This window comes from Rhinolophus sinicus, chromosome 5 (assembly GCF_057876585.1).
Source record: "Rhinolophus sinicus isolate RSI-liver-muscle chromosome 5, RSI-T2T, whole genome shotgun sequence".
In the NCBI taxonomy this organism is placed as follows: domain Eukaryota; kingdom Metazoa; phylum Chordata; class Mammalia; order Chiroptera; family Rhinolophidae; genus Rhinolophus; species Rhinolophus sinicus.
In genome coordinates this window covers 40,527,819-40,540,056 of record NC_142505.1, presented here as the reverse complement: position 1 = coordinate 40,540,056, position 12,238 = coordinate 40,527,819, and the positions used below count along the sequence as shown (strand labels likewise).

The window sequence follows — 12,238 nt, the reverse complement described above, 5'->3', positions numbered from 1 at the left end:
CCCCATCACTGCACTTGCAGGGCCTTTTAAGTGGGTGGCACCAATTTTTCCCATGGCCGGGGGTAGATCAGGCCCAACCCTAGCTTTGCCACTACTGCCTAAATGACCTTGACAGTCATCTGACCACTTTGTGCCGCAGTTTCCCTGGTTCTAAACTGAGCATGTTAAAATAGGGACTGCACTGGCAGGTCACAGTAGAAACAGTCACATAGAACTGGGAGAAAACGGGGATCCTGAGGTAAGGTTTTTAGACCTGACACCACCTCTTAGCACCAAATTCTGGTCACTCCCTTCTCCTCCTCTGACTGGACAACAGCCCATCCTGGGGAGTCCTGTGTTAAGGTGAATGGGGGATCACCTCAGAAGCCTGGAGGCTTCATGCCACTGCACCCCCAATGGCAGGGAGGGGACTATGTCCTGGGCTTGGAACTGACATGGAGTCCAGCGTTGGGGCAAAACAGAAGTGTGTTCCCTCCTCTGGGTTCATGCTGGACTTACCTTGTGTGTTATCGTACTCAGCGGAGTCCGGGCAAAGGTTATTTAAATAGTCTGCAGGCAGAACAAGAGCTAGGAGTCAGTCTGCTCCAGTGAGGCCAGCCCCGCCCCGTCCACAACAGGAGCCCCTCTCTCTCCAGAGATGGAGGAAAAGTTTCAGAAGAATGGGGTTTCCACCCTCACCCGTTAGCCCCAAAACAATACCGCACCTGCACAAAACCAGGCCCCCAGGACCACCACCAGCACCACTGTCACCACTTCTAGTCATTCACTCATTCAACAAGTATCTATTGAGCACCTGCTGTGTGCCGGGCACTGTGCTATGCCTTCAAACATAAACGAAGTGAGACCCTGCGTTCAAGAAGCGCACTATCTACTGGGAGAGGCAAATGTAACCACCAACACAGTAGAGTGTGATGTGCTAAAACTTTAACACATTTGTAACCACAAGGCTCTACACAGGCTGGCCTCGCTCTAGCTACTTCTTCACGTCACTCATTCATTCTGGCAATGCTGGCATTCTTGCTATTTCCTGAACATGCCACACTTGTTCCTACCCCAGGGCCTCTGCACTCACTATTCCTTCTACCTGGTACTTTCTTCTTCCAGATCTTCTTAGGGCGCATGTCTTCAATTTGCTGAGATTTCTGGAATGTTACCTCCTCAGAGAGGTCTCTCCCATGTGCTGTATCTAATTCAGAGCCCTGTTCACCTGCTTTATTTTTCTTCAGAGCTCTTATCACTGACTGTAATACTTTTATTTCCTTATTTGTTTGAGTATAAGCTCCATAGTGTCATAGGGTTTGGCCGTTTAATTCACTGCTATAGCTCTAGCATTTAGCACAAGGCCTGGTACATAACAGATGCTCAATAAATATTTATTGAATTAAATGTATAAATTCTGTCTCCTGGCCCCTGGGATTACATGCGTATCTCTCCATGTGTACGTCTGTCACCCTGAGTAGAAGATCTGGTCCCCAGGCCAGGGGTCTTTTGTCCATTTGGGAGGCAGTTGGGTAAGTGGGTCTGCAGCTCAGGACAGAGGTGTATTTTTGTCACGTGGACATAGGGGAAGGGACAACAGTCCATAGGGAGAATTTGTAGACAGGAAAGGAAAAGAGGAGCCAGGACTGAGTCCCAAAAAACACGGACCCTTACAGGACAGTGGAGGAAGAGAGCGCATCCACAGAGAGGCAAAGGAGTGGTCAGAGAGAGGCTGGGAGCAAGTATGTCACAGAGCTCTCAGGGTGAAAGAAGCAAGAAATGGTCAGTGGCAAAGCCACAGAGAGGGTCAGAAGGTTCCAGGTGAAAATATCCACTGATTTGGCCACAAGGAGGCTTTGTTGATAAGAAGAGCTTTAGGGAAATCAGACACCCACCAATGCAGGGAAGAAATACAGAATGGGGGAAGGTGTGAATTGCTGTGTTTAGGATGGAGAGGCTGGAGGAAGATAAAGGAGGTGGCCACTGAATCATGGTTTCCAAGAGGACAGCAGGGAGTCCAAAGCTCAGCTAGAGGTGAGGTGGTGGCAGGGTCTGGCCCCTCCAGAGGGACAGGAGGCAGGAACTGAGAGCACTGCCTCCCACATCTTCCTGCCAGGGTAGTTGTCACCACACATCTTGCCACTGTCACCCCCACCCCTACTCAGGTACCACCTCAGTGCACCATGACCTCCCAGGGCGCCCACCTGTGAGGAGCACTTGGTACTGGAAGAGACGCTGAACAACCCGCAGCAGCCGGTGCTTCATGTTCTGGCCGCCTCCTTGCTGACTCTGCTGCTCCCAAAAGATGCGGAGGACAAAACTCCATCAGGGACTCATGTCTGAAGTCACCAGGCTCACAGAGTGCCACCTGCACTGTCCCATCCACACCTGTTCCCGGCCAAACCCATCTCCAAACCAGGTTCCCCTCCTCCAGGAAGGCCTCCCAGAGACCACCACTCCGCTGTGACAGTTCATTCCTTCAGGCTCACAGTCTATATACCACTCAGTAACTAATATGCCTCTCCCAGTCCCTGCTGTGCATCCAGTATTCGTAACAGAAAAAAGCCCCTTATTTTCTGCCCAATAACTGAATCCTCAGTTGGTAGCCATTTGTTGACCATGCAATCCGGCTGGGGCCCCATGGTGCTTTGTGCTTTTCTAGTGGGACAGAAGAATGGTCGCTGAAATTCTCCCTGTGGCTGGGGCTTACCAAGTTGTTATCGATTGCCCAGCCGGGGATGTTCTGGGTTTTCCCTCCTGCTGGGTCACCCCCTCCTCTCCTGGCTGGGTATTCCCCTCTGCTCCCCTCCCCCCAGCTTCAGACATACCAAGAAACCCCACTCATTTGCTTTAAGCCCTTCCATGCCCCCCACCCCTGCATCCTTAGAGCAGGTTCTCAGAAGACCAAGGGACCCACCTCAAATTCACGGACGACAGCTGCCAGCCGGGGAGAGTGGAGGCAGTTCTCAGCGAGCAGACTGAGATACCTGTCGTATTGCAGGATGTGAGCAGCGTGGTGCTCAAACTCCTGCTCCCGGGCCAGGAAGACATCGGCCACCTTCTGCTGGTCCTCCCTGCAGCCGTGAGGGGGCACGGAGGGGGCGGACGACAGTGAGAACTCGGCCTTGTGACCAGTGCAGCGTTAGTCAACATTGGAACCATTCCCTGTGTGGGATCCTCGCTCAGCCCCCACACACGTTTTAGTTTGGGCAAATGACCTCCCACCTCTGTGTCTCGGCTTCTCCCTCCATTTGTCAGATGGAGATCATTTCATGTGATGGGGTTTTTAACTGCCCCCCAATCTCCTAGGGCACCAGAAGCAGGGGTGGGAGTCTGGGACTGCTCACCAGTGCAGCAGCCTCTCCCCCAGCTCCTCCAGCATTCCCACGTGAAGGTCAAGGACAGCTGGGAGTTCGCTCAGACCACGCCTCAGCTCCTCCCTGGCCAACGTGTCTTTGCCCTCTTGGTCCATTTCATCCAAGGCCCTCATGACAGCTCCGTGGAAATCCTGAAACCCGAAAGGCCTGTCACCCATGGGTTGATAGACACAGCACAACTCCTCCCTGGAAGTTCCCCTGTGGCTTTGGGGGCCTGGCCTACAAACAGACCACCCGGGATCTTAAACCAGTATCTCAGATCCCAGCGTTTTCACCTGTGAAACGGGGCTGATAACACACACTTGTGATCATGGGTAACTGATGCCCAAAGAGCACGCATCACAACTCCTGGCATGGAGTAGGGCTTAAAGCAGATTCATTCCGCCCCCTCCCTGTGGGAATTTGGGTGTATGCTCTTCTTTTACAAGGTGAGTGAGAAGCTGGGTAATTCCTTCTCTGAAGAAAGATAAAGCTCTGCTTGACACTGATCCATCTTTGGAGAGATTCATGAGCTGTGTTGTTTCAAAGCAAAGTCTAAGGAAATCATAGGCATCCATTTTATGGTGTGTTAACCAGTCACTAAAAATGATGCAGATGGTAACTATGTAAAATATTCATGTCCTGACGCTAAGAAATCAAGAAGTTGTCTTCCCACTGGAACAAAGTTGTGTAAAAAATGAACAACGGAAAAAGCGAAAAGGAAACAGAGTGAAATGGAAATAGTGGCAGTGTCAGGGGTATGGAATTAAGAATGAATTTTTTTTTCTTTTTGTCTCTGTCTTCTAAAATTTCTGTACCATGATTAAGTTCCTTTGAAAATTAAATTTAATAAGCATTAAAATTATAAGACTGCATGACTTCTTTCTCACAACAAAAATATCTTATCTTTAAATACACCTGCTTTTGCATGAGGCCCAGGTCTGCAGTTTTAAATACATGGGATATCCTGAAACGACCTTGAATTGTGGAGCAATGCACACCAGGAAAACCTCAGCATCAGGGGTCATGTGATCCAGCCCAAATCCGGAAGGTCAAACCATCTTTACAACATTCAGAAAGGATGATCACTCCATCTTGTTTGATTACCTCCCTGATGGGGAACTCACTACTGAGCAAGACAGTTAATTCCGTTGCTGAACAGTTTTCATTGCTAGAAAGGTCTCTTCATATCGAGATTTAAAAGGGGAAAATACCTGAGAGGATGGGCAGCCCTTCCTCCAGAAGTCTTTCTGGTCTTCTCCCACCCAGTAATGGAGTACAGGAGAGGAAGTGGGCTAGTGGTGACGAGACAGGGCTAGGAAAACGGGCAGGAAGGTGGGACAGGGGCAGGGAGGTGGGGGACAGGAGCAGGGAGAGGGAAACGGGGAGAGAAAGAAAGAAAAATGAGGAGAGAGGGCGGAGAGCGAGAGAGAGAATAGGAGACTGAGGGAGAGCGAAGGTGAGAAGGACTGACAGAGAGAGCAAGACAGTGAGCATGGAAGGCAGGCGACTCTCCTGTGCCTGCCCCTCCCTGTGTCAAGAAGCCATGTGTGCTGTCAGACAGAGGACAGCGGATGTGAGGTTACAAAGGCCTCCACTTCCTGAACACCTCATCCTGTCCTGTGCTGACCTGCTGCTGCAATCTGCTCTGGGGGAAGTGCGGGGAGGGCAGGACCAGGGAGCGGGGTCCACAGGAGTGAGGACGAGCTGCTTCCTGCTGAGGCGGCCCTCACAGGCCCCAGCTGGGTGTAATGTGCAAGTCTAGGGAAACCTCCAGCCCCATCACTAAGGTCAAAGAGCCTTGGGGCTGAGTCTTGAACTAATGAATAGATTCTCTGGGCTGGAGGCATGTATGTCCTTAAGTGGAGGCCACATGCTTGATCCCTGAGCTATAATTAGAAATGCATGTCATTGTACCTGAGCTACTGGAGCCTTTCCTGAAAGCATGTTCCAGAGGGCGGACAAAGTGTGAATTGCAAATGTGAATTACAAGCAGCTAGGTGGGGAGGGTGGCTAGAGGGAGGTGGTGTTTAAGTCTTATTTCTGCCCGCAGCTGGCTCTGGGACACGAGATCACTCTGAGCCTGGATGGGAGGTTTCTCTGCTGACCTGGGGCAGGAGGACCCCACTCTTTCTTTGCGAATCTCCATGTGTAGGACCCAGCCTCCAGCCCTGCAGGGTCCTCTCAGCCTTGGCAGCGCAGAGAAAGAAAGAAACTGTCCTGATGAAGGCAATAACACGCTTTGCTTGGGCAGCTGGTGGACAGAGGACTTTCAACACACACTCTTCTTGGCCATGTCCAAGTCCAGCTACAGCATCAGAGTGGCTGAGTGACTGGGCAAGCTGTCACCTATCTGAGCCTGTTTCCTCACCTGTAAAATGGGGACAGCATGAGGCTGCTGGGAGCTCAGCCTGATGTTTAAAACTATAAAGTGCTGTCCCTCAGGCAGCTATGATTATATTGTAGACAGGATGTCTTCAGAGCGCGGCCACGTCTGTTTCCTGCTATGTTTCTCAGGTCCAGCAGAGTATGGGATAGAGAAGGAGTTTTATAATGTTTGCTGATTGATGGGTTGCAGGACCCTCATTTAACAGAAAAGGAGAGTGAGTCATGGAGGAGCAAAGACCAGAATCGGGTCACCCTGATGTACAGGCCCAGAGCACCACAGACAGGGTGGGGGGAGGTGGAAAGAGAGAGGGAAGGAAGGACAGCAAAGACAGACAAGGCTACATCTGCATCACACTCCAGGGAGATTCAACATTAACTGCTCCGCAGGCTAGTTTCTTGTCTGTAATTAATTCTCACTGAATTGACTCAGTCCCAACGGGTAGGGTGGCCATCAACACAACTCATTTAAAAACTGGAGCATAACTGGAATCGCCACAAACATCCATTCTTAAAACTCGTGCACAGCTGCGTGTGCTGAGTGCCAGGCGCACCATCCATCATTCCCTGAAGGGTTCCTGCTCTCTCAGTCATCTGGTCCACCGTGGCACCTGGGGGTCCTGGCATCCATCAAAGAGGGAGGAAGGAGGTAGAAGATACCTGGCCCTCATCCCCCTATGCATTCAACAAATATTCTAAATGCCTGCTCTGCACCAAGATTTGAGAACACGGCAGGAGCAGGAGAGAGGCAGTTCTGCCCTCAAAGAGTCTGCCATCTGGAGTAAAGAAATTTGTAAAAGGATGACTTCAGCACAGGGGTATAAGAGTTGTGGTGGGGAAAACACAGGTGCCATGGCAGACCATAGAAGGCAGACCAAGTGTAGCTCTGGGAAGGCCTGCCAGGGAGGCAGTGGCTGTGCTGAGACCAGAGCGGGAGTGTTTCAGGTAGAGGGGACAGCATGTGCAAAGGCCCTGAGCTGAAAGAGGAAGTGAGACATTGAGTGTGGCTTGGATGCAGTGTGTGTGAGTGTGAATGTGTGTGTGTGTGTGTGTGTATACTCTTGAAAGAAGTTCACATGATTGGAACACGATGACGCTGGAGGGTCTGGCAGGGGACCCATCCTACAGGACCCTACAGGCTTTTCAAAGGACTCAGGTTTCATCCTGGGGTGATGAGGAACCACTGACTAGTGCTAAGCAAGGTGACCAGACATGAGTCAGAAAGTTCACTTTGTTGGGAGAACAAACTGGAGGTGGTGGAATGGGAGCAAGACCAGTGAGGAGGCCATTCCCGTCGTCCAGGAGAGCAGGAGAGAGACCAGGACTGGATGGTAGCCATGGGCACAGGGAAAGTGGATGGACTAGAGACAAACCCAGAGGAAGAACTGATGGGCCCCAGTGCCTTCTGGGTCCGAGGCCTTCCAGCTCCAGTCCACCCTCTTATCATACTCGCTTCCCCAGCTCTTGTGGAGTCCCTGCTCCGACCCTATAGGGCTCTAGAGAACACAAACACATCCTGTCTACCTAGACAGTGACCTAGGTGTGACCTTGGGCAAGTCACTTCATCTCCACAGACCTCAATTTCCCCCTGTGCAACATGGGGCTACAAATACCTTCTCCACAGGGTTTGCCTCTGTCATGCCTCTGTCATGCTTCAGGATTGTTTCTGGGCCTTCCTTCTCCCCTGGACAGAGTATGACTTATCTCTGCATCTCCAGCACCCAGCCCAGGGGAAGTGCTCAACCAATAACAACAGCCAGTATTTCCTGAACCCTCAGGCCCCATGAGCCATTGTCTACTCAACACTTTACATTCTTTTTCTCATTTAATCCTCACACCAAGTCTATCATTTTGCCATTATTATTATTTCCATTTTACCCAAATGGGAATTAGACCCAGACAGATTCAGTAACTTACGCAAAGCCACCAAGATGGCGAGACTGGAGCTCAGGTCGGCCTGACTCCAAAGTCCTCGCTCTTCCCATGGCCCCACCCCCCAGTCCTCATTCTACACATTGCGAGACCGGGGAGTGGCTTGCTGCCGGCAAGGAGGGAGGCTGGAAGCCAGGTGTCCAGAGTCCTGGCAGGGCTCTCTGCCCAAGCTCAGACACCCGGCGGCAACCTGGTGGAGACGGCGGAGAGGCCTGACAGTGAGGACTGTCCCTCTGTCTCCGGAGCCTGATAAGTCCCCCAGAACTCACAGGGCTCTCAGGACCCTTGGGTTTGACTGCAGTAGGAAAGGGGACCTCACATTCAGGGGCCTGGTCCCCTGGACTCTTCTCCCCTTCTCCAAACCCACTGCTGAGTTTTTTGGGTGATACAGCATCTCCATCTTCTGGGCTGAACAGTTAATGGGTGGCCAGAATGTCCTTTTCGCAAGTGGTCAAACCACTGACGTCGCTGCCGAAAGTCAAGTAGACTCTCTGGAATCCCATCTGGTCAGACACACACCATGTGCTCAACCACGACCCACCTACGTCCCAAACAGGTCTTGGCAAGCCATGATCAGTCCAGGGGACATGACTTCACTTGGCCCAGTCAATCACTGGAAGGTACTTTGGAACCCTGAATTCTCTGTGGGGAACACAAAGACTCCTTAAACTACATATAAATAGTACTAGCTATACAGAAAAAATTACAAATTGGACTTCACGTCAAAGGATGAATATGGAAGAAGGAAATTTAGTTGTTCTAGGTACTACTCCCACTCTTGCTACTTTTCTATAAAATTAAAATTATTTTTAAATAAAAGGTTAAAGTTATTTAAAAAGTGAGTAAGATAAAAAAGAATAAAATACTTAGGAATAAATTTAACAAAAGAAGCATAGAACCTATACTCTGCAAACAATGAAACATGACTGAAAGACATTAAAGAAGACCTTAGTAAATGGAAAGGTGTCCCACGTTCACGACTTAACATTAAGAGGTCAACACTCCCCAAATTGATATACAGATTCATCTCAACCCCTGTCAAACTCCCAGGTGCCTGTTTCACAGAAACTGACAAGCTGATCCTAAAATTCATATGGAGATACAAGAGACCCACAGTAGCCAAAACAACCTTGAAAAAGAACAAAGTTTCTGATTTCAAAACTTACTATAAGGCGATGGAAATCAAGACTGTGTGGTATTGGCCTGAGGACAGACATATACATGAATGGAATAGAATTGAGAATTCAGATATAAACCTTCACATTTATGGTCAACTGGTTTTTGACAAGGGTGCCAAGAAAATTCAATGGGGAAAAAAATAGCCTTTTTAACAAATGGTGCTGAGATATTTAGATATTCACAAGCAAAATAATGAATTTGGACTCCTTTGGTATGACACTTATATTTCAATAAAGCTGTTTAAAAAAATGAACAAGGAAGCCACAGACTGGGAGAATGTTCACAATAGACATATCTGAAAATGGGCTTGTGTCCAGCATATTTAAAGAACTCCTACAACTTAATAAGAAAAAGAGACAACCCAATTAAAAAAAAGAAGCAAAAGATTTTCAAATGAGAATTTCCAAATGGCTAACAAACAGAAGGAAAGATACTCAGTCTCATTAATCATCAGGGAAATGCCAATTGAAAGCAAAGTGAGAAACCACTACACAATCACCAGAGTGGCCGTGAGCAAGAAGACTCCGGCGCCAATACGCTGGCAAGCCTGAAGACTGAGCGGGATTCCCATACATCCGAGTGGGGCTACATATTGCTTCGACCTCTTTGTAAACCTAGGTGGCAGCTTCTAATAAAGCCAAATCTATGACCCAACAATTCCACTTCAAGGTAAATAAATACTGAAGAGAAATGAGTGCATATGTTCCTTAAAAGGTATGTATTAAACAGTCACAGCAGCTTTATACAGCATACCATGTTTTATTGCGCTCCACAGATGTTGCAGATTTTAAAAATGGAAGGCAAAACCCTCCACCAGCAAAAAGATTACAACTTGCTTTATTGCTATACTCGCTTTACCGCGGAGCTGAATGCGCAGTATCTCTGAGGTCTGCCTGTAACAGCCCAAACTGGAAACCCAAATAGTCATTAACAGGAAGACAGACACATCAACTGTGACATCTCCATACAAAAGAATACTGATATATGTGAAAACATAGACGATTCTCACACATTATGTTGATCTAAAGAAGTCAGACACAAAAGAATACATAATTCATGATTCTATTCATATGAGGTTCAAGAACAGGTTAATCCAATTGAATGTGATGGAAAGCAAAATAGTGGTAGCCTCTGGGGGGGGGGGTCACTGACTGGGGAGGGGCACAGAGGCATCTTTTAGATGATGGAAATGTTCTACTAGCGTGGTGGTTCCAAGTGCACACATACAGAGGATGTGAAAAAATGTATACACATTTTAAGAAAGGAAGAAAACTATTAAAATTGTAATACTCCATATATACCAATAATAAAAGATGAATACAAGTCATGTTTGACTTCTGCAATTAGAAGAGGTGCTCAAAGTGGTTACCATCAGCGTCCAGACACTTCTGATGATGGTGAACTACTGCTTGAGCAACGTTGACCAAAGTGTCCACTTGTATACATTTTCTGGCAACCTCAGTGTATTAAAAATTGAGCCCTAACCTTAAGATTTGTGTCCTTAATTGTATGTAACTTACAAAACACCAGCCATTTCAGGCTAAGGAAGGCGGAGAGACTTTCCAGGGTCACACAGCAATATTTTTCCTGGACTGAATGAAAATATAGAGAGAATAACCACATGCGTGGGGTAGTAACCTCTTCTACTGAGATATGCCCAACAGCTACTGCATTCGTACCTCCAAAAATGCGGAGCTCACCTGCTCCCCAAGAGTTCAGGTAGAAAGTGAGCACATTTCCTCACACTGAACTCAATCTGCCTCTCCCAGACATCGGCCCTGGGCCATCCTCCTTACTCAATTAAAAATTATTTCTTAATGTTGTTGTCTCCAGACAGGGGCTACAAAGGTCAATGAGCAACAGTCACACTCCCTGCCCCGGAGAAACACCAAATCTTCCCAGCTCCACATCAACTTCCCTAGCATGAGGCCATTTTGGGGCTTGGTCTGGGCTAAACTTTGGGTCCTTCAGCATCACCCTCTCCCACCCAACGTACTGAACCAATCTTCCTTGGTCAAGTCCTCAGGGCTTCCAAATTCCTATGTCTCCCTTTTGAAACACCTTGGGACATGGCTTTCAGGCTCTCCCAGAAGAGTAGCTCTCCAGCCACGTCCTATACACCCCACACTCCCAAGCCTTCCCCTCTGTGCACTTGCTCCTGCTGCTCCTACTCTCTGGAAGGCTTGTTTCTACTTTCTGCCCATCAATGCCCATCCCCAAACCCCCTCTTCCAGGAAGCCTTCCTTCATTTCATTCCTGCTGCTCACACTGATCCTGCCTCCTTGGGCTCCTTACCACCTACTTGTACTGTTGCACATCTATTTGTCTCCTCCTCTTCTCAGGGCTCTGGAGTCAAGCAGCCCTAGCCCCACTTCTCACTGGTTGTGTGACCTTGGGTAAGTAACTTACTCACTTACCGAATCTCTGAGATTCAGTTTTGAACCCGTCCAACCATCTGAGAAATATTTATTGAGCACAAACTATGTTTAATTAAATGAGACAATGTATATAAATTTCCAGGCTCACATAGGAGGGCAACAAATGCTCATTGCCACCCCCCACCTTCCTCTACAGCATCTGCCACATTGGACACTGACTACAATGAGGATGGAGAGCTGGCTGAGTGAGGAAAGACGGGACCGGGGCAGGGACAAACTGATGGTACACTAGTTTAGGTAAGTAAACTCGTCAGTTACAGCAGAGTCCCGCTAGACCCTACCTTGACCTGTCATGTCAGCACCAAGGCCACGGCCAAACGAAACTCCTACACAGTGATAAGGGAGGGCTTCTGAACAAATCTCCTCTTGCTCCGAGCACTTTGAGAAGCCTGGCTCTGTGCTGGGGCTCTCCTGACACCCTTTGAAGTGGTTACTACCACTGACAAAGTGGGTGGGATGTGAGTGGGATGCATGCAGGGTGGATTGGAAATCGCCCATTGCCTGTCTGCACTGCGTCCTCCCCAAACCTCTCCCGAAGGCCCTGCAGCCCCTTGATGGAAACCTCCGTGTCCCTGGCTCACACCCTCCAGGGCACCTCCTTCCTCCCCAGGGTACCTGAGAGCCCTCTCCTGATTGCGCGTACGCCCTTGAGGAAATCTGAACCTCTCCAGAAGTTTCAGTTAACATCTCAACACTTGATCACTTCCAGGGCACATCTGGTGCCCAGCTGACCATTGGGATGTCCTTCCCTGAGCCCCTCACACTTAGAAAGACCCACACTAAACTCATCATTACCCCCCAAGCCTAGCCCGAGCCCCTCCAGTACCTGCCGTCTTAGTGAGTCAGCAAGCCGGAAAGCTGGGGTCAGCCTGGAGCCCTCCCTCCCTCTCCCGCACCCCACAGTCTATCAGTCACAAGCACACAGCCCCAAATCTGCCTGGAGCCCTCCAGTTCACTGTCGCCTTTTGT

At 49.1% G+C, this 12,238-nt stretch overlaps 1 protein-coding gene across 1 annotated transcript in view; it reads right to left on the bottom strand.

Annotated features, from left to right (window-relative positions):
- FGD5 (FYVE, RhoGEF and PH domain containing 5) overlaps window positions 1-12,238 on the bottom strand; it is a 108,152-nt gene that overhangs the window by 26,246 nt on the left and 69,668 nt on the right. Inside the window, exons 6-9 of the mRNA XM_019746997.3 lie at window positions 3,327-3,487; window positions 2,897-3,053; window positions 2,184-2,271; window positions 499-549 (exon numbers count right to left, since the gene is read on the bottom strand). Coding sequence (XP_019602556.2) covers window positions 499-549; window positions 2,184-2,271; window positions 2,897-3,053; window positions 3,327-3,487 — 457 coding nt within the window. The remainder of the gene's footprint in view (window positions 1-498; window positions 550-2,183; window positions 2,272-2,896; window positions 3,054-3,326; window positions 3,488-12,238) is intronic.